The following is a 26,375-nucleotide window of genomic DNA, read 5'->3' as shown; positions in this document are numbered from 1 at the left end:
TACCCCTCTCTCTCTCTCTGTCTGTCTCATAGACACACACATACATGCACACATGCATGCATGCCTTGGGGAGGATTAGGAAGGAAAAGAGGCACATGGCCCTCTGTGCCCACAGGTTTTGGAGAGAAGAGACAGACGTGAGCGGTGTGTGTGTATGTGTGCGACCACTTTTCTCACATCTTCTTAATTCCCCGAGTGATTTGCTTTGAGAAATCAACACCGATGAGACCCAGGAGTTTTGTCATTATTGTTGTTTGTTTGTTGTCTTTGCTTTCCAGCTATCGCATCCTTTCTCCGATGCAGTAGGGATCCAACTATTTGCTTGAATGCAGGAGAGGGAAAGGGGTAAGCGAGGGAAGAAAATGGCAAGGGGCAAAAAGAACCTGATCCATTTCTGAAAAAAAAATAAAAATGTTATCCCTCCATGCTATGAAAAGCCTGCATTCCAAGGGCGACTTACATTGAGATGAGAATGATGGTGATTTATCTCAAAAACTGATGACATAGCAAGCTAAAGGCTATGCCATCGTAGGCAGGTGAGGTGCTTTGATAAGATGCAGGGGAGAAAGCCTGATTGGGAGAGATAAGGGTTCATTCCTGCAAGCAGGAGTACCACCAGGCCTGGAGCTGGAGGAGGGAGGCTGGAAGAGGAAGCAGGACACGTAGCAGGGAAAACATTTAGTAAACATGCTCTGTGTTCCAGGCACTCTTAGGTGTATTATGAAACTTTCCAAGTTCTATAACGACTGTAGAGTACTTGATGTTTTCTCCATGTTATGGAAGAAAAAACTAAGGTTTTGAAAGGCTAGGTAATTTTCCCTAGAGTATTCCTAATTAATGGTACAGCCATCCATCCAACAACTCAAGCCAGAAACCTGGATTCATCCTGGACACCCCGCTTTCCTCAGCCCACCTTCTCCATCCAGACACTCAGTCAATGAACCAGCCCCCTTGAGGCGACCTCCTAGAACTGTCCCACTGCTTTCTTCCCGTTGGCCACCCTCTTGCTTCAGCCACCTTGTTTTCTGCAAGGATTTTTATGATAGCAGCCAGTGGTCTTCCTGCCCAGTTAGCTCCCCAGAGAATCAGGCTGTGCAAAGACTGTTGGGCTTCCCTGTTGGACTACTTGGAATACCTGCTGTAAGTTGCACTTTCAAAGAGATCTGGTTCACCTCCATTCTTTTTTTTTTTTTTTTTAATAAATTTATTTATTTATTTATGTTTGGCTGTGTTGGGTCTTTGTTGCTGCACACAGCGAGTGGCGAGAGGGGGGGCTACTCTTTGTTTCAGTGCGCAGGCTTCTCATTGCGGTGGCTTCTCTTGTTGCGGAGCACGGGCTCTAAGCGCACGGGCTTCAGTAGTTGTGGCACTCAGGCTCAGCAGTTGTGGCTGGCGGGCTCTAGAGCGCAGGCTCAGAAGTTGTGGCACACGGGCTTAGTTGCTCTGCCACATGTGGGATCTTCCCGGTCCAGGGCTCGAACCTGTGTCGCCTGCATTGGCAGGCGGATTCTTAACCACTCTGCCACCAGGGAAGTCCCAACCTCCATTCTTAAGAGGAAGCATGGTGCTTTTCTTTCTAGAATATTTAGTAGAGCCTTAGGCACATGTCTGAAATCTCCATTTGCTCATCATCAAACTGAAACATGTTTTCCTGAAATCTAAAATAATTTAAAGTTTATGAAGCCAGGTTGGTTTTGATCCAGACACAAATCCTTAGCAACTAAGAACATTTTTGCTTTTTTTTTTTTCTTAAAAAAAAAGTCTGTTTTGCTTTGCCTGAAACTTGGAAGACACACATATATCGATTCATTTACAAGAATTAAAGTAAATTTTAATTCTGTTTTAACTTTCCACCTCGTCATCCCCAAACTGTACCAAATATCTTTTTGTAATGCATTTTCTGAGCCACAGCCTGCGGCAGAGAGACTGAAGCCGGGCAGGGCGCTGTGTGGATGAATTATGGCGTCAGCCTCCCAGGTCACATCTGGCTCTCATTCCGTGAGCTCTGAATGGTGCCGTCTGTGTTCTTCAGACACTCTGCACCCAGAAGTTATCAATCACCTAGGAAGGAACAAACTCTAACACCTCCTACCTGCTTGGGGTTCTTAGTACAGGACAGGAGGCAGAACACCGAGCTTCATTTTTTGGAAGAATGGAAGAAATAGGTTTCTTTCAGCAGAAAACGTTGACTGTTGCATGATTATTCAGAGGTGACTTTTGTTCGACTCTTGCCTGCTCTGCCCTCTGTCTCGTATGTTATGGCTTCCCCATCTCCACCTCATTCTAGCGAGCATTTCACCACACACCAGGCGTCACCCTTGTGGTTCACATGCCTACCTCATCTTCTCCTCCTCTGCCCCCTTAGGCGGATACTGTTACCTTGCTTCCTGCGTGAGGCCACTGGGAGCCTGTGAGAATTTCGATGTCTTGCCCATAAGCCAGGATCTTAACGTGCTCCTTCCACTAAGCTGTGTTGTTTGGAGGACTTAAGTCTTTGAAGCTCCTGAACATTCTGACTTTCAGCACATCTAGAGCTGGGATGTATTTTTGAGATGAGACAGTTTAATTCCTTAATCTCCCTGAGGGGGGGCGGCAGACTTCCCTGGTGGCGCAGTGGTTAAGAATCCACCTGCCAATGCAGGGGACACGGGTTTGAACCCTGGTCCGGGAAGATCCCACATGCCGCAGAGCAACTAAGCCCATGCGCCACAACTACTGAGCCTGTGCTGTAGAGCTCGCGAGCCACAACTACTGAGCCCACGTGCCACAACTACCGAAGCCCATGCACCTAGAGCCCGTGCTTCGCAACAAGAGAAGCCACTGCAATGAGAAACCCATGCACCACAATGAAGAGTAGCCCCCGCTCGCCGCAACTAGAGTAAGCCCGTACGTAGCAACGAAGACCCAACACAGCCATGAAAGAAATAAATTAATGAATTAAAAATAAAATCTCCCTGGGGGAAACTAAAGTTCTGAGGGACAGGCTGCTTTCAAGTTAAACAGACTTAGACTTGAAATCAGAGGTCCTCATTTGAATGCCCATTTTGCCAGATCTTAGCAATTTGGACAAATCTTATAATCATCCTGAACATCAGGTACTACTGTACCATTCACGGGAGTCGAGTGAGATCATCCGAACAAGCAGGTCTTCAGGGTCTGCTCTTGGATGTGACTCCTGCCCTAGTGGATCTTGTCTAGGGAGAGAGGCAACTGGAAAGTAAATTTTAAAATATACTCTTAAAATTATGCTGAGACTTGCAAAACCTTCTTATCCCTTTCAACAGTCCCATTACCCAGCATTTTAATTATAGGCTCATCTGAGTTCTTCTAAGCAATTAAACCAAAGTATCCCTGCATATGTTGATATAAATCCACCATTCTGTCACTGTCTGGAAGTTACAGTAGTCAAGGCCAGCATGTACCTCCAGCCACCTCTCTCTCCCAGTGGTTATGCAGATCCCACACCAAAGAGGAAAAAGGCTCATCCAGATTGGCCTTGCCCAAGGTATCTCCAGGATGCCTTCCAGACCACCCTCTCTGACTCACACATGTGACTGGTGGTCTCCACAGTCTAATGTTAGGTCCACCAGCCAGGGACTTTTGCTGCTGTTACCCCTAGTTCCCAGGGCCCCAACACAGCACCTGGACCTCAACAGGCATGCAAAAATAGTTATTAAATAAGCAAACAAGTGAGCAAATGAATTGTAGCGCCTGCAAACAAAGAACAAAACTAGTGGCGTAATTCTAAAAATGTTATAGCCAATGACCATTAAAAGGGTAATGGTCACAACTCTGTGCCAACAAACTTGAAACTTAGATGGACCAATTTCCTGACGGAGGAAATCCACAGAACTCACTTAAAAAAGAAATAGATAATCCAATATTTATTAAAGAATTAGATCAATAATTAATAACCTTCCAAAACAGAAAGCAGTGGACACAGATAGTTTCACTGGTGGATTCTACCAGACTGTAGAGAAGTTATTCCAATTCTCTACACCAGTCCCAGAAAATAGAAGCAGAAATAGAACATTCATAGAACATTCTATGAGGCCAGCATTATGCTAATGCCCCAAACCAGAGAGAGACATTATAAGAAAGGAAAACTACAGACCAGTATCTCTCATAAAGATAGATGTGAAAAATTCTCAAAAACATATTTGCAAATCAAATCCAACAATGTATAAAAAGAATTATATGCCATGACCAGGTGGAATTTATTCCAGGTATACAAGGCTGGTTAAACATTCAAAAAATCATTTAATGGAATCCATCACATCAATAGACTAAAGAAGAAAAATCAATCTATGAATTAAAAAAGAAAAGATCATGAGAGAAGGTTGTTTCTAAAGAATTTATCATCTCCCTAACAGAATAGGTTCCTTAAAGTTCTCCTGTAAATACAAGATTTACTATCCCACAGGCTAGATCAGATATATGAACTATCGCCCCGAGGAGCCTGGGCTTCTGGGAGAGACGCCCCTGCTGGCTCAGATGAGCCTCGTGGCCAGCATGCCTCCGGGCTGTGTTCCATGTGACCCAGACGTCACCAAGATCTTCCTGTTCCTCACAGACCCTCTCAGGGACTGACAGCACCGGGACCCTGACTTGTGAAGATGGAGACCTGGGCGTTATCCTTGACTTCTCATCTCCACCTAAAAGAGTCTATAGATTTCTTTTCCCTGTTATTTCTTAACTCTGGCTCCCCCCATCAGGGTCTTTATTTCCAGTACCACAGTTAAGGCATCACAATCTGTCTTCTGGACTTTTACAACATCCTCCTAACTTACCTCCCTTGCTCAGGTATTTCCTCTTTCCAGAGTTAATTTTCAGGAACGAAAATCTGACTTTTTACATTCTTTCTTAAAGCCCTCCTCCCCAGAGCCTGGTTTTTCTATTTTATTGCCCCAGATCCAGGCATACCTATCTATTGCTGACTCACCAGCCCCACCCCCTCTCTGCAAGGTGCACTGCGCACCTACATGCGTGCGGTCCTCTACTGGTAGCCGGGGTGCCGCAGGAGCAAAGTAGAGTCCTGCCCCTTAGGGCAGACACTCTTGTAGGGAGAGACCAAACAACAGACACATAGCAAACAAACCGGGTGTTTCAGGAACTTACGGATTTTATGGAGATAAGACGGATAATAGGATGGAGATTTCCTGAAGGGTAGCCTTCATAGGAGGATGAACAGACTTGGGGGGAAACCTTAGTGATGAGGAGGCAGCGGAGTAAGGATCTGGGGACGGGGAGAAGCAAAGATGGTAGAGGGGAGAGCTACTGGTGCCAGAACAGGCAGGTAGTTGTTCATTGTGGCGAGAGTTAGAACACTGGCAAGGTGGGAAGCCACGGAGTACCGTGGTGCAACAAGATGAGATTTGCGCTGGTGCCTCTCTCTGCGTGGAGCTTAGGCGGTTAGAAAGCCTAGGGTAGAGGCAGGAGGCTGACCAGGCAACTTGCCATCATCCAGGCAAGAAATGCTGGCAGCTTACAGTGGCTTAAGATATGTTGTGAAATTAAACAGGATGAATTGGATATGGGTGTGAAAGGAAGACAGAAGCCGATGTGATCCTCAGGTTATGGCATATTGGGAAGGCTGCACAGGAAAAATCGAGAGTTCTCTTTGGCACGGTTGTCATCCTATTTGAAATTTCAATTTCAAATTCAAGCAGAGATTCAGAGAGGTAGTTGGTGACTGTGGGGAACTAGGGAGAGAGGCCCAAACCAAATAGATTTCTGACATTTGAAGACACGGCTCTTGTTGAGGTGACCTAGGGGAGAGAGAGAGAGAGAGAGTAGAAAATGGAAGCTGAGGGCGTGGAACAGCAAGTACAGACAGCTGTGTAAGAAGTTTGGGCGAACCCTGGTTCACGCCTACCGCCTTTCAAAAATCAGCTCGGAAACACTTCGCCTGGAGAGCCACAGCTGACCACACGAGGCCGGAAGAGGTGCCATCCCACCTGCTCGAAAAGCCCTCGCCCCACTCAGTGGTAGAGACTTGCTTGCCTGCCCACCTAGCCCTGCCAGGAGGACCTGGGCTGTGGCTTCTGCATGCAGCACTTGTCTGACACCTGTCAATGATCAGTCACATCCATCATGCAAATCAAACAAAAGACTACAACATATGTAAAGAACTATCAAAACTCAGTGGTAAGAAAACAAAGAACCCAATTAAAAAGTAGTTGATAGACCTGGACTCTTCACCAGAGAACATACAGGTGGCAAATGAGTGCAGGAAAGATGCTCACTGTCACCAGCCATCAGGGAAATGCAAATTAAAACCACGATGGGTACCACTACCTCCCTGTTGGAATGGCTAAGATAAATATTGACAATACCAAGTGCTGATGAGGCTGCAGAACTATAGCTTGTTCTATATTGCTAGTGGGAATGCAAAATGGTGGAGAAAACACTCTGGAAAACAGTTTGGCACTTTTTCTTATAAAGTGAAGCACACATCATATGAGCTAGCAATCCCACTGTTGGGTATTTACCCTAAAGAAATGAAAACTTATGTTTATACAAAAGCCTGTACAAATGTTTATGACAGCTTTATTCATAATCACCAAAAACTGGAAGCAAGTCCTTGAATGGTTGAATGGACGGAGCATCCGTACAACGGAGTGCTATCAGCAATAATAAGAAATGGACTATTGATACGAGCAGACAGATGAATCTCAAAGACATGTTGCAAAGTGGAGGAAGCCAATCTGAATGGTATGACACTGACAATGGTATGACAATGGTATTGACAATGCCCATTTATATGACATTCTGGAAAAGACAAAATTATAGTGACAGACCCGATCAGCGGTTGCCAGGGGCTGGGGGTGGGGCGTGACTGTAAAGGAACACTATGATGGAGTTTGGGGGGATGATGGAATGGTTTTATATCCTGATGGTCGTGGTGCTCACACAAATCTATACACACGTAAAGATTCATAGAACTATACACCAAAAAAGTCAATATTACTGTAGGTTAATTTAAGATGCATCGTTTAAGATTAAAAAAAATTTTTTTTTGGTCGCACCACACGGCCTGCAGAACTTCCCGGACCGGGGATTCGACCTGTGCCTCCTTCATTGGAAGTGTGGAGTATTAACCACGGGACCGCCAGGGAAGTCCTAAGATGCATCATTTAAAAATCATTTGCTGCACGGATGAATGGATGAAGTTTATTTGCAATCAGACCGACTGCCAGGATTTCTTAGTTACTTTGCCTCATTCTAGCCAAAATGGGTGACTCTGTTGGACTGGAAAGGAGAAATTTCACCCAGGACACTAGAGGGCTTGACTGCTGTAGCACTGGTGTCTTCCTTTGATGTTAAACCACAAGATACAAGTTTACGTGTTGATGGGTCCAGAACTCGGGGGTCTTCTCAGGCCCTGGATACAGAGTTCTCTCTCCTGCAGGAAGACCTGAGCGACTGGAACATCACAGTAACTGGAAACATCAGAGCTCGCAATTATACTCCAATAAAGATGCTAAACACACACACACACACACACACACACACATCAGAGCTGGTCAGGTCCCCTGCAGGCATATCTCTGGTTCTGAGATGGTGGGCAAAGCACTCCAGCTTCTGACACCCAGCTTCCCTGCCCACAGAATGGATCAAAGGATTCCTAACTTACAAGGTAGTTGTGTGTGAGAGTGCTTTCCAAAGTGTGACTTGTCGGTGGCAAAGTGGAGGCGGTTGAGCATGCCGTATCCACACACCTCTCGTCACCCTTACCAGCTCCTCTGGCAAGACGGGGACAGGCCTCCCCTCTACTCGGACTGCCCTGTTGGGAGGCTGCCCTTGCAGTCCCTGTGACCCGATTCTGTCCGTCACGAAAGGCCAAGTCTGGGGGCTGGCACACTTCATTTGGGTTTGATTGATGAGGCTGTGGAGGGTCTTCGGGGCACACTCGCTCTGATGCACACTTCTCTCCAGCACCAGATATGCCAATTATCTGTGTTTTCCTTTAGGGAAGAAGGAGGAAATGGGCTGTTAGTAAAAACACAGCCTCACTTATTATAATAAATCGTAGTGAGAAGTAAAATAAACATGACCCCAGTCATAAAGGGTGAATCTGAGACGCTCTCTCCTTGGTTGGCCAGTGGTGCAGGCAGTGGTATTCACCACACTTTTAGGGGCACACGGGCTATTGTGGAGCAATGACATCAACATTTAGGCTACGGAAATGCTACCGAGGCTTGGTGTTTTTGTTACACGAAGAATTCCTACAAATTATGAAAATCAACTCCCAATGGGCAAGTGAGAGATAGATAATTCACAACAGAGAAAAAGGAGTTAGGGGACGTACACGTGGGAGAATGTTCCACCTTACTGGTGATTAAAGAAATGAAAATTAAAATAGCGAGAGACCTTTCATTGCCTATCAAGTTAACAAAAACGTCAAAATCATCAAAATAAAATAAAATAAGTAAAGTCAAGGAAATTCATATGATGCTGGTAGACGTATAATTTGGTACAACTATTTTCAAAAGCAATTTGGTAATATGCACTAAGAACCATAAAAGATATCCATACCTTTTTTGATGTTTATATCACTTAACCAGTAATCCACGTGAGTAAATCTGACCAACAGAAAAACACTTAATGTATAAACAATGTGACCAAAAGAAACAACTCTAAATACACCAAAAAAAATTTCTATGTACAAAGTTATTCATCACAGTATGTTTGGAAATAACCTAAATATCCCTGAAGTATTTTGCATACATCTAAAAACTGGTTGCAAAGAGTTTTAAACACCTTGTAGAGGTATTTATGATATAATGTTGGATTATAAGGCAAGTTAAAAGTTGTTTATATAGTACAGCTTCAGTTATGCAAACGAGCCTTTACAGAGATAGAGACTGGAAGAAAATTGAACAAAACAGCAATAATGGTCATATTTTGAAAACGGGACATATTTAATTTTTTAGTTCTAACCTGTTGGCATATCTATTTTTTTTTTTAATGAAAATATGTCCTGGGGGAAAACAAAGAAGGATTAAAGATGAGCTCAGATCTTCCTAATGACCCGTAGCTCATCTATCATTCGTGACTGTATCTTAATCTTTCTTGGGCCTATTTATATGGTCAACCCCCATGACCTCCGGCTAATGAGTTCCTTACGTTGTCACTGCTGTGCAGAGGACGACTTCCTCTCCGCCCGAGTCTACCTTTTAAGACTGTAAGGAAGCCCTTGGGTCACATGAGTGCTGTTGAATTAGCTGATTTGGGCAGCATCCATGCTCACAGCTGCCCAGAAACTTCTATAGGTCCCAAGCACGGCTGGTAGAATGTCTCTTAGGGTACCAACTGCAGGCATCTGGCAACATCCGGGAAGGTGGATATGTTTACACCCTACAGCCAGTGGATCCCCCATTGAGGAATATTCATCTGGTCTCTCTGTGCCTGGCCCGGCATCTGGAGAGGAACAGAGCAAAGAACCAAGAAAGGGGACGCGTATCAGGGTAGCACCTGTGAGGAGTGGCCAGGCCTAGGCCTAGTTCAGGTGAAGGGCGTGCCCGGTCCAGGTCCAGGAACGCCTTTCTGCTTTTTTTTTTTTTTTTTTTTTGGGCTGCGCCGTGTGGCTTGTGGGATTTTACTTCCCCGACCAGGGATCGAACCCGGGCCCTTGGCAGTGAGAGTGCAGAGTCCTAACCACTGGACCACCAGGGAATTCCCAGGAACGCCTGTCTGTTTGATTCTGGAGGGTCCAGGGAGGAGGAGGAAAGATTCACCCGAACCTGGAGGTGATTTGTGGTTTGGGGTCGAGGCAGAGCAAGGGGGTGCCCCTTGGGGTGAGGGCGTAAATTCACGGAACCCCAGACACAGCCGGGCTATTCTCTCCAGCCAGGAAGTTGGAATAGCGAGGAAGTTGGTGGACTGCCTCCCAGTTACCCCCATATTCACTCAGGGCCTTTTGTTCCCCCAGTTCTGTTGTCAAACCCCGCCCTGCCTCTCCAGAGTTAGGATGCGTTTGTGGCCAGCCCCGGCCCCGGGACGTGTCTGGTCCTCCTCTGCCTCATCTTCCGGATTCCCCTCCATGCTCTCTGCTTCGGATCTGCCCTGGAGGCCGCAGGAAAGGAGGTGTCTGCGAGGGTCTCCGGGGGTGGCTTCAGAGCATCCAGCCCGTGCCTGGCCTTGCAGCTCCCAGCTCGGTCACCTGAGACCTGTAGTTCTCACAGCCAGCTTCTAGATTGTTCCTTTTACTGTCCCCTCGTTATTGAAGCTACCTTAAGTGTGTACCTGTTCTTTGCCACCAAAATTTCCCTAAACAAGCCGCCTTTGTTTTCATGAATTTCTGTGATGGCGGCTGCAAGGTATTCTCTCCTCTTTGTCGTTTTCAGCTCTTCAGGATGCAAAATGCCTACTAAAAACCAAGAGAAATCCTTGACTAAACCATGAGCAAAAATATTTTAAATAAAGCATCTTCTCAGTCACGTTCATACTGCCTCCACATGACAAATCTTGTGATCATGGGGCCCAGACTTGATGCAAGGCGCTGAGTCCAGGGACATGTGGTTGATGGATGGATCAACTGGGAGTGGCCCCTGGCCTTTGGTGTCCAGATACTTTGTTCCTTGTCAAGCCACAGATGAGATTTAGAAGTATACTAAATAAATCAGATTCAATAACACTGAAAACAAAACCTTCCTGGTTGATATTACCAAGAACCATCAGATATCCAATTTCCTGGAGTGAATGTCTTATTGCACTAAGATGTCCAGTTCTTTCCTGACAAAGAAGAAAGTCAGATGGTCTTTAGGAGAAAATAAGGAGCCAGCCTGCTGCGGGAACAGAGAAAGGACCAAGAGGAGGGAGGTCATGGCAACAACCAATAAAGTGTTTGTGCTCTACTCAGTCCTCAGAGAAACCAAGGTGGGTTCCTGTCTGCATTGCACAGATAGGAAAAGAGAAGCCCAGAGAAGTTGAGTAACTTGCACACGGTCACACAGCAAGGAGGTGCTGGAGCTGGAATCTCAGACAGGAACAAGTGTCAATAAGAATTGAAACAACTGGAGAGAACCAGCCTGGGGCCCAGTGAGTCAGCACCAAACCCCAGGAGGGGACCCACAGAGCACTGCTTTGGTTACAGGGTCAAACAAGTCAGCTCCAAGGAGCATGGGGCTGGGAGGAGCTGCAGAGCTTCAGAGCTCCCCTCCTGCTACCCCGGAGCACCAGGCACAAATGGCAAGCTTGCCCCCCAGGGCTCAAGTCTCGTGACGCCACCTGGCCCCTCTCCTCTGTGGGCGTGTAACTTATCTCTGGGGACATCTCCAGCCAGGGACACCTACGCAGCCACCGTCCAAGTAGGTGCCTGGAAAACACAGGCTGAGCAGAAGCCCACAGCCTCCCTCTCGTGGTGACACCAGCCCTCACGCCAACCCTCCCCGTCCCGGCGATGTTTATTTTCTTTTTATTTTTTTTTCTTTTCTTTTTTTTTTTTTTTTTTAATACTTCTTAAGGCCTTGACTTTTTTTTAAATTAATTAATTAATTTATTTATTTATGGCTGTGTTGGGTCTTTGTTTCTGTGCGAGGGCTTTCTCCAGTTGTGGCAAGTGGGGGGGTCACTCTTCATCGCGGTGCGCGGGCCTCTCACTGTCGCGGCCTCTCTTGTTGCGGAGCACAGGCTCCAGACGCGCAGGCTCAGTAGTTGTGGCTCATGGGCCTAGTTGCTCCGCGGCATGTGGGATCTTCCCAGACCAGGGCTCGAACCCGTGTCCCCTGCATTGGCAGGCAGTTTCTCAACCACTGTGCCACCAGGGAAGCCCTCTGCGATGTTTAATTACATCCAGCCAGGGGGCCCGGCCAGTATGTCCAGGCTAAATTCACCTCATTGAAACACTCTCCTGAGAGCCACAGAACCTGTGAGCCCTCGCTCGCTGTGGCTCGTCTAAGTGGCCCTACGTTTTAAAGGTGGAGGAGCCTTCAATGTGGGACAGCCTCGCCAGCCTTGGGTCTGGTTTTTGTGGCGGACGCCATGGCCACAGGCCACTGCTCTTACCCCAGGGGTATGTCTGCAGAGCCGTCTTCTGGGGAGGGGAATAGCACTGCCACTCTGGCCACTGTGCCAACCAGGCGTCCCCCTTCCGACCTCAACCCCCGCTGTACATCACCACCAAAAGTCTTCCGAATGATGGAAGGCTGCTGGCATTGACCAGGCTGCCTGCTGCATCTGGAGCCATAAATATGACCACAGGGAGACAGGGAAAAGGAAAAGCAATAAATGTGGAGCCTGTGAAAGGGGAACCCCGCCTGGGGCAGGGAGAATCTTCAAACCTTAGCAGCTGGCTGTGGATCCCAGCCATCAGCTGCCCCAGGGCAGTCCTGGGGGCCCTGGTGAGGACCAGCCCTCTCCTCAGGAAGGGCTGAGGGTCCTTGAGAAGCTGCTGCTTCTCCTGCACACAGTGTAGAGTTGGGAGGCCCCAGAGCCAGCCGTGCATGGGCCCCTCTGAAGTTGAAAGGTTTTCTGAGTCTCGGGGCTCTCGTCACGGAGAAAGCAGCTACAAACTGGATGACTTCCCATTCCTTTCTGTCACCTGTGTCAGGACGTTAGGGAGAATGTCACTCTTTGGCCCCAAGCATCCTTGTGAAATAGGCATCTGGCAGGGCCTGTGTCCTGTGGGACTTTCATGACCAAGTCACTCGTTCCCCCCGAGCATGCGTGTGCCAGGCACCTGGGAGTCTGGAAACTTTCCTGAGCCCAAACAGACAGGAATCCCTGTCCTTGAGGGGTTCCATGTCTGGGGGCGGGAGGGAGCCAGTAATACTAATCACAGGAAGACGGCATGGATGGCCTTTAGGAAGCGGAGATTACCATGGAGAAATGAAAACTGAGAAGAAAGCGACCCGGCCATGGGTGTGGAGGGAAGTGAAGTGACAGGTTCCCTAAGATGGTGAGAGAGGCCTCTGAGGTGGCGGCATTTCAGAGACTTGAAGGAGGCAGGCCCAGGGCGAGGCTGGTCCTGTGGCTGGGGTCTCAGCAATAGGACACTGCAGGCAGAGGCCTGAGGGCCTGGGGAGACAGAAGACCAGCAGGGGGGCCGGAGTGGGGCAGGCCAAGGCAGGTGAAGGGGGGCTCGGATGGGAGGCTCAGGTTGGGGGTTTCATCTTTGCTCAGTGAGCCGGGACCACCGCTCCATCTGATGTTGGATTTAAACGGGGCTCTGACGAACTTGTGGTTACCAAGGGGAGAGCGAGGGGGAGGGACAAGTTAGGGGTATGGGATTAAATACACACACTACTATATATAAAATAGGTAACCAACAAGGATCTACTGTAGAGCACAGGAAGTCATACCCAATATCTTACAATAACCTGTAATGGAATATAATCTGCAGAAAAACCCCTGAATCACTATGCTATGTATACCCGAAACTAATACAATATGGTAGATCAACTATACTTCAATCAGTCAATCAATAAAAGGAGCCGTGGAGCTGCTTGTGGGGCCCAGAGCGAGGCGGTGGCAGGAGAGCCCGGAGGAGGATGTCAGGATGTGAGGGTGGGATGGCAGGGTCCAGCGTGGAAGGTGGCACCGTCCCTATGATCACCACCGGCTCAGTCAGGACAGTACGTCGTATAAGACAGAAATCTGGTTGATAGATACTCAAGTTCAGCCCTCGGTGTGAATGCCACCCAGTCTCGGGTGTATTGCTTGTGTGGTGAGGTCTTTTGTTCAAAACTTGTAAAACGTAGAGCCACTTGGAAGAGCCATATGACATCGCAGATGGAAGGAAACGTTGGGGTCCCTCTGTCCACTTCTCACTTAGCAGATGAGGGCAGTAAGACTCAGAGAGATGAATTGGTTTTTCTAAAGTCATACCGGTGATTCTCAAACTTGAATTTGTGTACATGGTTTATTCAGACCCTGTGGATCTCGGGGGAGCAATGGAGGCTGGGGGTCTTTGGGACCAGGAGGACAGAGGGGGTAAAGCCCAGGTGGGAGACAGACCATCCCCGTAGATACCGAGGACGTGACGGGGCCAGACTTACTGTGAAGTGCTTTGAAAGCTGGGAAGATCATCACAGGAGTGCATCCCAAGTCCAGGGGACTGGATTTGCACAGAAAGACCCCTCACGTGGGCCCTGACGAGGCCGGGGATGGGCGGTGCTCACATCTGTAGCCTCAGCGTTTTCCTGGGGCCTGGAGACCAGAAGGAGATGGGAAGTGTGAGCGGTGGCATGAAGGAAAACTGAAAAGGCCCTGGAGGTTTTGTATTTCCCCGGAGAAGGGAGGGCTGACGGGCTCCCCAGTCCCCAGGACCACTCTCTGCCCACAGCGACCCGAGCCCCGTCTGTCCTGCTGTCGGATGATGACTGAGCCCGAGGAGAACCCTCACCCCAGGCAAAGCGGAGAGGTTGGGGGTGGAGGTTGAGATCCCCCTGTGGGGAAGTCCAGCCTGCCTCCACCCTCTGTCTGGGGATGGACACGCCTCCTCGGCACCCAGTTTGCTCCCCACTCCTGCCCACGTCCTGTCTCGCAGCACTCACCGTCAGTACTCCCTCCCCCAAAAGTCAGCCCTGAGTCTGATAGGTCCTGCTGGGGACGTTATTTTAAATGGCTATCCTGTTGCAGTGATTTGGGGGCTCAGGAGAAATTGGGGGAAACGTCCTCAACATTTCTGCAGTCAGCAGAATAATGGTCCCCAAAGATGTCCACATCCATATTCCCACATGGGAATATGTGATCTTAACCTACAAAGGCACTCTGTGCTGTATCAGAAACAAGCAAATAAAAACACAGCAGATGGAAGCCACCAAATATAAATGACACGGGTAACCACGACACTGGTTGCCTTCCTTATCTCTACTCTCCCTTTTTTCATAGGTGCAGAATTACCATGTTGAGTGGAGGAGGGGAGCAAGGAGAGCCGCTGCCCTAACAACCAGGTATGGCCGTGCCACACAGCTCTGACCATGAGATACTAGGGGAATTTGCTGGGAGAGGTTTCTGGAATAGCTCCTCAAGAGGTGGACAGGGCGGGGCCCGGGTCCTCTTGGCCTATTTTCCCTTCCTCCTGCTTTTGGGCTGGAATATGGATTTGAGAGCTGGGCCTCCCGCAGCCATCTTGATCCATGAGATTCTGGTAAGCGGGGAGTCAGCCACAGGACAGAAAGCAGAGAAAGAGCAAAGGACCCCAGGCCCTGAATCACATAGCTTCTCTGAACACCCAGCCCCCAGACTGGTTCTGTGAAAAAGAAGAAAATAAACTCTTATCTTGTCTAAATTTTTTCTGGCCTCTGTTAATAGCAGCAAATTGTCATTCTAATTGATGGAGCTCGTACTGGAAATAGCATTGCACAGAAGTGTCTTAATAGGAAAACACTCAAGCTGTACTGAATGTGGTCTGTGCGATCCTATAGTGAAGTCTGGGGCCGCGGCAACCTCGGTGGGCCTTGCTTTCCTCATCTGCAGATTGCGCTGTTAGTGGGGTTGAGTGGGAGGGCTACTGTTAAGCACTTAGGACTGTGTTTAAGATGCACCGAATATAATCAGTTATTTATATCGGAAATGGGATGACTAATTAACGCTATGCTATATTGAAAAAGACAGAGAAAGATGCCCTATACTGAGAACAACAAAACGAAACATGAACAGGATGTACTAGAAATAACCTAGAAGCTCACGAGACACAAATGATTTGCTGGTGGATGGGCTGGCCTTGTCTCCACACATGCCACCACCCAGCTCTGCATTCTGCCCGTGCAGGCGTGGGAGAGCTTCCCGCCCAGCAAGGCTGGCTGGCAGGGTCTGTGGCTGGCGACTTTCTCTGCATCCTGCCCACAGGTCAGCCTGTGTCCTGGGCCCGCAGGGAGACGTGGCAGGGAGCCAAGTCCAGTGGAAGGCATGAGGCCGGATGTTTCTTTTGCCTCTAAATGTGCTGTGTACACAGACCCCCGTCACCATTCAGATGCCCAGAACCGAGGCGACAGGTGACAAAGCTCTCTGTCTCCAGCCCAGACATCCCTCCCTGGCATGAGAAAGAGTGTGGCTGCCGTGGCTTGGGCAGACAGGGGACCCAGAGCTCGTTCCCCTGGACCCAGTCACATGTTCACATCTCTGGCAGAGTTGATGTTATACAGTTAGTTCTTTAAGATTGAGAATTGGAGGTGGGAGGAGAAAAGAGAAGGATCGCCAGAGCCAAGTCAGAGGAAGGGCGAAGGGGTAGGTTCGGTTGGATGGAGTTGCCATACACTTTGGGAACCAGAGCCGTGCAGGGGAAGGGGCGTCACAACTTCTCAACACAGCCGTGGCTCCTGTGATTGGTAGCTGGCACCTGTACCCGCTTCCTGGGTGAGGGATAGCTCTTACCTGCCTTCCTGGCTGGAGGGGAGAGGATGCCTTTCTGAGCTTGCTGGTTCCTTTAAAGGCACAAATACCAGAGAAGGTGTAAAAAGCTGCCGAACCTCTACCTACTCTGAATCTCTGAGCTTCTTTCTGGTTTTCATGGTTTTCCCACAAACCTAATTTCTCACAGTTTCTAATTCATAGAGACTGGATTTAAGGGTGGGATGAGATCTTAGACTTGCCTTGCCAACTCTGCTCCTATATACACTGCAGCAAATTTCTCAGTCCACGTGGAAAGTAGATCTCGGGGTGCTGGTGAAAGCGGCCTCCAAGAAGTTCTACATGTGTGGACAGGGCAAAGCCTACAAGGAGGACTTTTGGGAGGCCAGGCTCCAGGCCAGGAGTAAGGGGTGGATCCACCAAGAATGGAGCTATAAGCGGCGGCCTCAGGCCCTCCTCAGGCCCTCCTGTGTGGGCCACCCCAGACGTGTTGGGGGAGAGAGTAGGTGAGAGGCCGGAGAGAGCACAGCACACCAGGGAGAGGTTTTCTGCATGTTTCCTGTGGCATCCGTGGTCCTATGTGCAAATCCTGCTCCCTTGGTGGTGAGCTGTGAGACCCAAGGGAAGGCACTGAACCCGCTGAAGCATTTTTTTTTTAATTGAGATATAATTGACATTAACATTATATTAGTTTCATGTGTACAACATAATGATTTGATATTTGTATATACTGTGAAATCAGTTCAATGGAATGACACATCATGTACCGTGAATAAGATCCTGCTGAAACAAGTTTATGTTCTATGTTTTATGTAAAAGAACATGACTCACTAAGTGACTTAAAATGCTTCAAATGTTTAAATCCAGACATAAACATATGGTTTTATTATTAACTTTGTGTATAGTCTTGTTAAAACATAAACTGAGGCATGTTAAAATTTTTAAGGGTTTATCTGAGCAAAAATCAATTTGATTTGGGAAATGGTTGGAAACGCTGAGCAGAGGTTGGGGGGAGACGTACAGAAAGAAGGCGGAAGGAAAGCAAGGAGCTGACTGATGGCTGCAGCTTGAGGCCCAGGTGGCCGTGTGCGATTGTTTGCCCTTAGCGTTTTGATTCATAACCTTGAGGCATTTATTTATTTATAAGTTATTTTTTGGCTGCATTGGGTCTTCGTTGCTGCGCGCGGGCTTTCTCTAGTTGCGGCGAGCAGGGGCTACTCTTCGTTGTGGTATGCGGGCTTCTCATTGCAGTGGCTTCTCTTGTTGTGGAGCACGGGCTCTAGGTGCTCGGGCTTCAGAAGTTGTGACTCGTGGGCTCTAGAGCGCAGGCTCAGTAGTTGTGGCGCACGGGCTTAGCAGCTCCACAGCATGTGGGATCTTCCCGGACCAGGACTCGAACCCGTGTCCCCAGCATTGGCAGGCGGATTCTTAACCACTGCGCCACCAGGGAAGCCCCACCTTGAGGCATTTACAACTTGGATTTTGGATTGCTGGCATGGGCTGCCATGGCATTGGAGCCATCTCAGGCCATTCCCTCCATGTGTAGTTAATTGAGCAGTCCATTACTAAATGATTTCCCTTATCAGTTGGCACCCATTCATAAAGCTGCATTCATGACATTGTTCAGGTCAGTTGTAAAACAGCAGAAACATTAAGAATAGTTCAAGCATGTACTTTTGCTATAAATTAAACTGCTGTAACTGCATCATAGGTACATAGGGTTCTGACTTATTTCCCATAAATTTATTTGTAAATATCACTGTAGCTTTTGAGGGACATGACTCAACCCAAAGCAGCATCCCTCTGCAAGGTGGGCATGTTACAACCAGCACAGAAGCCTTTGGGGTGTAATTTCTTCCCACCTCTGTGGGGAGCCTCCAGGGCATGAGGCTGGGAGGAAAGCTGACATTGCAGAAGATCAGTTCCCACTTAGGGTGTTTTTCCCCAGAGCCAGAGCAGCTTGGAAGCCAACGTTTCCTCGTGTGGAAGCTTCTCCTCAGGAGACGCCTTTAGCAGGAGCCCCATTTGGCTTGTGGAAATGGCTCTGAGCCCCTCTTGGCGTGGCTTCCCTACTGAGAAGGCCCAGGACCTGGGCCTCAGTGTTGCTCCAGGGGCGCCAGGGCCGTTGGCAAAACAGACTAGGACGGGCCTGTTGCCAATGAGAGGCCAATGAAATACTCTCTAACACGCTAGGAAACCTCCTTGCAGGGAACTGGAAGAAATCTCTCTGCATTATGAATAATGAGAGACTGCAAAACAAGGGACATGGAATAGATAACCAAGGTATTAAAATAGGAACATGAATAAAAAATTGGGGAATGTTCAGATTTCATTGTTCATGAAGAGGTAGCAGATAAAGTGGGTCTGGGGCACCTTGCTGATTGCAGAGGAAGAACATGGGTGGGCATTTCTACACAGGTTTGGGGTGTATGGGCAGAGGTGATGATTGCATGTGTTAGACTCCAACTTTTAATAAAGCTTTCTGCAAATGTTTGCTCTCCATTTGGCTGTGCTTCTCCTTAGAACGTGCCTCTTACTTGGTGCCTCTTAGTTCCAAGATCTGGGGACTAGTTGTCAGTTTCAGGGCAACAGAAAAGCCCTTCTCATCATCCTATAACTATTACAAGAATCAGCTTCAAAGTTCATGTAATTCTGACAGTCATGCTAGTAACAAATCAAGGCTTTTAGTTGGGAGTATTTCTGTTTTAAAATGGGATTGGTTAAAGCTCTCTCCCTTCAGGAAGATAAAAGAAAGAAACTGGCCTTGACTCTGAATTTGTGAAAATGTACCAGGAAAAATTAGGTTGCAAAAATAAGTGTGCACCCACTGGGATGGCTACAATAATTATGATAACAAAAGGACAAAAACAAGTGTTGGCAAGAATGTAGAGAAATGGAAGACTTGTATGTTGCTGGTGGGATTGTAAAGTGAAACAGCTACTGTGGAAAACAGTCTGGTGGTTCTTCAAAATGTTTAACATAGAATTACCATACGACCTAGCAATTCCACTCCTAGGTATACCCCCAAGAGAACTGAAAATATATGCCCACACAAAAACATGTACACAAATGTTCTTTTTTTTTTTTAATTCATTAGTTTGTTTATTGCAATATCAGAGGCTTTTGAGGGTGTAAAGTTGTTTAAAATCTGTATTTTAAATAGTACAACATTTAAAAAAAACACTGAAATACAACACTGATGATACACATGTTTGCACAGAGTCTGACAGTTTTTCAAGACAACTTTCCCTGCACCATCTCATTGAAAGTACTTATTATCTAAGCCTTGATTTCTAAAACTGATTTGAGGTGACACCATCTCAAAAATGCATGCATTGGGCTTCCCTGGTGGCGCAGTGGTTGAGAATCTGCCTGCCAATGCAGGGGACACGGGTTCGAGCCCTGGTCTGGGAAGATCCCACATGCCGCGGAGCAACTAGGCCCGTGAGCCACAACTACTGAGCCTGCGCGTCTGGAGCCTGTGCTCCGCAACAGGAGAGGCCGCGACAGTGAGAGGCCCGCGCAGCGCGATGAAGAGTGGCCCCCGCTCGCCGCAACTAGAGAAAGCCCTCGCACAGAAACGAAGACCCAACACAGCCATAAATAAATAAATTTTTTAAAAAAATGCATGTGTTCCTCAAATACGTGTAAAGCATAGCACTACATTCTGGGAGGTGAGATGAGGATCCTGATAGTCGATGGTTTTCATACAGCGTCTTTCCGCCACGGCCCCCATCTTAGACAACGGCAGGGTCGCTGTGCGGCCCTGTTTGCATCTGCGGAAATGAAGGAAGAGCTTTCCAGTGCTTGTCCCAGCGGCAGGGTCTGTCTGTACGCTCGGTTGCAACTCACAGCTGAATCACAGGCTTCCGGAGCAGGACGATGTCTTAGTGATGACTCGGTCCTGCCCTCTACTTGATGCATAGAAATCCTACTCCTTCCTCACTCCTGTCAGCCCATTTCTACTAAACGTTTATTCTTCTATTGTCTGGGAGTTCACTGCTTCATGAGGCAGCTCCACACTGGCTTTAAATGATGACTCATTGATAGAACACGGATTTCTCTCCTCACTCTTGAAATCTCAGGGATGATAGCTAAACCCTATTTCAAGGGAGAAATAGGGACAGTATCTCCTTCTATGTAAAGGCCTGTGGATGAGTTACACAAATGTTCTTAGCAGTATTACTCAAAATAGCCAAAAATGGAATCAACCCAAATGGCTGTCAGCTGATGAATGGAAAACAAAGTGGGGTCCATCCATACAATCAAATATTACACAGCCATGAAAAGGAATGAAGTACTACCACCTGCCACACCATTGATGAGCCTTGAAAACCCTGTGCTAAGTGAGTGAAGCCAGATACAAAGGACCATATGTTGTATGATTCCATTTATATGAATAATTCAGAATAGGCAAATCCACAGAGACAGAAAGTAGATTAGTGGTTGCCACGGTATGGGGAAAAAATGAAATGAATCACTGTTCATGTGCCCAAGTTTTCATTTTGGAGTGATGAAAGTATTGTGTATCACAACTAACTAACTAACTAACTAACTAACTAACTAACTAACTAACTAACTAACTAACTAAATGTCAGGGAGAACAAGGGTGCAGAAATCCTCTGTTTACTGAAGTGGGATAATCATATTCTAATCTGTAGAAAGGTAAACACCTTCACCCTGGAGCTTTTTTGTGAAATGAAGTGGATATGGCTCCAGGGGAGGTGGAAACCACAGCAATGCCAAATGTGAGATAGGCGAAGCTCCCATACATGGCTGGTGAAAGCTGCCATAACCACTTTGGAAAACTCTTGTGTAATATCTACTAAATCTGAACATTATACATGCCCGAACCCAGAAATTTTATCCCCAGGTGAAAGACCAACAGAAATGCAAGCACATGTACATCAGAAAGCATACATACAAATGCTTATACTGGCTTCGTTTGTTACTGCCAAAAATGAGGAAAAAGAAAACCTATATCCATTAACAGCAGAACAGGCAGACTGTGGTATCTTCATAACTGGAACGTCACGTGATGAAATGAATGAATTGATGCTACATGCCGTGTTGTAGATGAGTCTCACAGACACGAGTTCAACACAAAGAAGCCTGGCCAAAGGCACCCCTAGTGCATGAATCCCATCGTACAAACTACAAAGACAAGCAGAACTCATTGATGTCATTGGAGTCAGGGCAGTGGCTACCTCTGGGAAGTAGGAGAAAGGGTAACAAGTGGGAGGAGGCATGAGAGGGCTCTGGGGTGCTGAGTGATAATGGTTAGGCATATGTTTATGTACAGTCTGTGACCATGCTTCAAATGGTACACTCATGACTGGTGTGTTTTTCTGTTTGTTTGTTAAAATTCAATTTTTAAGCTAGAATTTAAACTCTAAAGAAAAGGAGCTTGATAATGAAATGCTTGGAACTACGATAAACTTTTTGTCAGTCTGGAGTTACAGTGTTTTGAAAACAGCATAAAGCCCGATGTTGCCCAGTCTCACAAAATTCAAAAATTTCTTCTGTAAAACTTTGTGTTTACCCCAACTTTGAGCACTAAAACACGTCTAGTATCATAAATAGCTACAACCACAACTATGAGTCCTTCATTTAAGTGGTCATTTTTAGTCTTAACATTTTTTTAAAGTCATGAGCACATCTGGATCTTCTAATCATAAAAAACTCCTTTGTAAAAAGTCTTTTAAAAGCCCTTCTTCCTCAGGAAGGGAATCAGATCTCTTTGTTGACTTTAACATTTGGAGAGAAGATGTTGAGCTAAAAGTTCTTAATGTATCTAGGTATTTGATTTTGTTTTATAGCCTCATAATTCTCTTTACTGGTTCTCGACTCTCCTTAGCTTTTACTTTTAATATGTTCACTTGTGTTAATTGTAGGTTTGTGTATGCGTTTGTGTGTATAAGTGCATACATGTGTGTTTGTGTGTGGGGGCGGAGAAAGGGAGAAGAGGTTTAGAAAGCAATGGAGGGCTTCCCTGGTGGCGCAGTGGTTAAGAGTCCGCCTGCCAGTGCGGGGGACACGGGTTCGAGCCCTGGTCTGGGAAGATCCCACATGCCGCGGAGCAACTAAGCCCGTGTGCCACAACTACTGAGCCTGCGCATCTGGAGCCTGTGCTCCGCAAGGGGAGAGGCCGTGACAGTGAGAGGCCCGCGCACCGTGATGAAGAGTGGCCCCCACTCGCCACAACTGGAGAAAGCCCTCGCACAGAAACGAAGACCCAACACAGCCAAAAAGAAATAATAAATAAATAAATAAATAAATTTATAAAAAAAAAAAGAAAGCAATGGAGAGGGACTTCCCTGGTGGTGCAGTGGTCAAGAATCTGCCTGCCAATGCAGGGGACATGAGTTTGAGCCCTGGTCCAGGAAGATCCCACATGCCACGGAGCAACTAAGCCCACGCGCCACAACTACTGAAGCCCGTGCACCTAGAGCCCGTGCTCCGCAACAAGAGAAGCCACCGCAATGAGAAGCCCGCGCACCACAACAAAGAGTAGCTCCCACTCGTTGCAACTAGAGAAAGCTCTCATGCAGCAATGAAGACCCAACACAACCAAAAATAAAATTAATTAATTAATTAATTTTAAAAAAAGCAATGGAGAGAGTGAGAGACTGAGAGAAAGAATTGGAATTAGTGAGAGAATATACGTAGAGTGCTTTGAAGCCATTATCTACAAAGTACTGCATTAATATCAATTATTACTTTCAAACTATTCAACACAATTTTTAACATGACTGTTTGACATTTTAAGAAAAAGTCCTGTAGGATTTTAGTTTTTATTTTTTCACTACTTTTATACTTGCATATGCTGTTTGATTCTCTCAGCACATAAGCACTCCCTACTTCCTGACTTAGTCAAGAATTTCTGGATCCTGTGTTATAAACTGTTCCATGTGTTCTTGGGTTGGCTTGGGTGGGCATCCAAAAGTCTGGAGGAGAGTGACCATTGTCTTAGCCTGACAGTCAAAGTATTGCTTCTCTGGTCACCATACCTATAAGCAATACTTTCAGGTCAAATTTAGCTCAGAAAGTGTTTAACAAACACTTTCTTTTTTCATGCTAATACCTCATACCTTTTCCTCCTTTCTTTATGACTACAGTTCAATTTTTTAATGATCTGATTAAATTTCAGTTCGCTGATTTGAAGCAAGTGCACAGCTTCTTGAGAAGTGTTTGGTCTGAGTCTTCTGTCATGTTCACATTTGTGCCATGTGTCCACTGCATGCTTCCCTCATAGCTCCATCCAGTGACTAAAATATCAGCACACACACACGCACACACACACGTGCACACACACGCACACGCACACACACACACACCAGGAGAATTCCGTTTCTGGAAAGATAGAGTAGACACACATTTTTCTATTTTTTCTGCTAAACACAACTAAAACCCCTGGGAATTATATATAACACAATATAAGAAGACACTGAAAGTAGACCAACTAGAGACCTCAGGACCTGAGGAATGACCTGGTGGTGAGTGCCCTGAATTTTCTTCTTGTTTCATATATTCTATACCGGGAGCTGGAGGAGATAGGTGCACACAAAAACAAAAACAAGAGCTTACTCTTAATAGCCAAAGGACCTGGAATAGGCAAGACAGATTAGCAAAACAAACAAACAAAAAAACATTTTAAAGCAGCCATCATAGAAATGCTTCAATGAGCAATTATGAACACACTTGAAACAAATGAAAAAGATAGGGGAAAACAACTCAAATGACAGCAGATTTCTTATCACAAACTATGGAGACCGGAAGAAAGTGGCACAATATTTTTCAAGTGTTGAAATATCAACCCAGAATTCTACATCCAGGGAAAATGTCCTTCAGGAATAAAGGTGAAATAAAGGTATTTTCAAATGATGGAAAACTAAGAGACTTTGTCACCAACAGACCTACCTTACAAGTATGGCTAACAGAAGTTCTCTAAACAGAAAAGGAAAAAATAAGAGGAAGAATATTGGAATTTCATGAAGAAAGAAAGGATAATGGAAAGAGTAAAAATATAGGTAAATACAAAAGACTTTTCTTTTTCTCTTGAGTTTTCTAAATCATGTGTGAGATTTAAAGGATAAACTACAACAGTGGCTGATCTGGTTCTCAAAAAAAGTACATATGTACATTATATTATAAATATAATGTACATATGTACATTATATTTCTCTTGAAGAGTGGTGTTCTACATAATAAAATGTATAATATAGAAATTGTTAAAACAACAACCAAAAATTAATGAGGCAAAAGATAGAGTCCCAAGATCAATATACATTCTCCCAGTTGTCTTTGTTCTATTACTCAGAAGTGGTTAGCAGACACTTAGGTGAGGTAGGATATGCTCACCTCCTGGTGTACATCTCTCTATTTTCTCCAAAAAGACATCATAGAAGAGACTGTCAGCTGATTTATAGTCTCAGTTACATTATGTACAGCATGTCCTGTTTCAGTCTGTCACTCAGATAGGGAAATGAGAACTTTCAGATTCAGATAGACTCTAGATGGCAAAACCAAATCATCTTCCCCTTTATTATTCCCATCCAAAAAAAAAAAAAAATCCTGACAAAGCATTATAGCTCAGGAAACTAAAATTTCCAACCAATAATCTATCAGAATAAAAGAGAATTCCCCCTTACTGATGCATGGATAGAGTCTGAAAAATAACTGCAAGGCTAGAAGGGAGAAGGTGGGAGAGGTCTCACCCCCCTTCACTGCATATCCCGCTTCTGACACCCGGGCTACATCCACACAGAAATCCTGCAGTGTGCCCTGTGCAGGATGCAGGTTCAGACATAGTTATGATCGGACTTCTTCCCAGGTTCCTCCTTCTCAGATCTCTTCCTCTCCCACTGTCTCCAAGAGTGGATTTCCAGTATATCTCATGGGGCCTTACAATAATTCTTCAATGCAAATAGCTTTTTAAAAATGTGTTTTCCACAATAAATTTTACCACTAAGGGCATGTGTAGAAGGAGAGGCAAGCAGGCATACAGAAAAACAGAGGGGGAAAGAGACACAGAGAGGATTTCACACAGGAGAACCATTGATGCTGACCATCTTTATCCCTGCACGTCTGTCCCATTTTAGGACGTTACAGCGAGTTATAGTCAACCTCTCCAGAAATGAGTGACATTCACTGCAATAAGAACAGAAAAACAAGTTCATTACAAAAGCAATAGAAAGCTGGTTTCTGTGTTTAATGTCAAATAAGTTGACATTGCTTGCTTATTCTGAATATTGAGGAAATGTGAAATCTCCTTACACTTTCATAATAAGATTTCCTATTGTTAATCTATAACTAGTCCAGCAGAGCTTTAATTTCCTCCTAATAGGACATTTAAGAATTTACCAGGTTGTGGAGAGTTCAAAAGTGGTCAGGCTTTCGATCAAGAATTCCTAATTCAAATCCTGTTTTCTACTAGCTAACACACGCTAATGGGGGTCATTACATCTTTCCGAACCAGAACAGCACTGTGCAGGGTAATTGGCTTAGCCCTTCACCATCCGGCCAGAATGCCTTCATTTGGCTCAGGGCTGCAGACATGCCTGACTGGATGTTAAATTGTGCACGGAAGAACAAACCCCTGCTTGGAAGCTGTTGGGTTGGCTTTACGAGTGAGGAGCAGTGTTCTCTAGCAAAATAATAAAATAAAATAAAATAAAATAAAATAAAATAAACCAAAAAACAGAACTGGTAGCAGCTCTGGTGCCAGCCAGTCTGGTTGGATAGTACCAGCCTCCTCTTGACTCCTCCCATCCCCACCTTCTTCAGGTCCCCACAGCTGGGTCCCTGACCTCCGCACTAACCTGCACTGAGGGGCACTAACTCTACAGGGCATGACATTTTACTTTCTTCATCTCATTTGATCGTCCCAACCAGCCTATGAAGTGGTGGGACTGCCTGTTTACAGGTGAGAAACTGAGGCAGAGACACATTAAGTAACGTGCCAGAGGACACCAGGTTTTGTGTGGCACCAAAACCCAGCCTCTTAACCAATGGGTGACACTGTCTATGCCTTGACACTTTTTTTAAACAACAGACATTTACCTCCCACAGTTCTGGAG

General features: G+C 46.2%; 1 protein-coding gene and 1 non-coding gene across 8 annotated transcripts in view; one reads left to right on the top strand and one right to left on the bottom strand.

Annotated features, from left to right (window-relative positions):
• MRPS24 (mitochondrial ribosomal protein S24) overlaps positions 1-26,375 on the top strand; it is a 175,397-nt gene that overhangs the window by 82,848 nt on the left and 66,174 nt on the right. For 5 of the 7 annotated variants that reach the window (XM_036863572.1, XM_036863569.1, XM_036863574.1 and 2 more), the window contains exon 5: positions 14,836-14,897. In XM_036863572.1, the coding sequence (XP_036719467.1) occupies positions 14,836-14,897 (62 nt within the window). Of the gene's footprint in view, positions 1-10,349; positions 10,392-14,835; positions 14,898-26,375 lie in introns of those variants that run through there. The other 2 variants (XM_036863576.1, XM_036863577.1) reach the window with 2 other exon arrangements.
• TRNAE-CUC lies at positions 9,606-9,678 on the bottom strand. Its single transcript has one exon. It is a non-coding gene; the product is annotated as a tRNA-Glu (tRNA).

Source organism: Balaenoptera musculus, chromosome 9 (assembly GCF_009873245.2).
Source record: "Balaenoptera musculus isolate JJ_BM4_2016_0621 chromosome 9, mBalMus1.pri.v3, whole genome shotgun sequence".
Lineage (NCBI taxonomy): Eukaryota > Metazoa > Chordata > Mammalia > Artiodactyla > Balaenopteridae > Balaenoptera > Balaenoptera musculus.
Note: the sequence above shows the minus strand (reverse complement) of the source record. Positions and strands in the feature narration are given on the sequence as shown.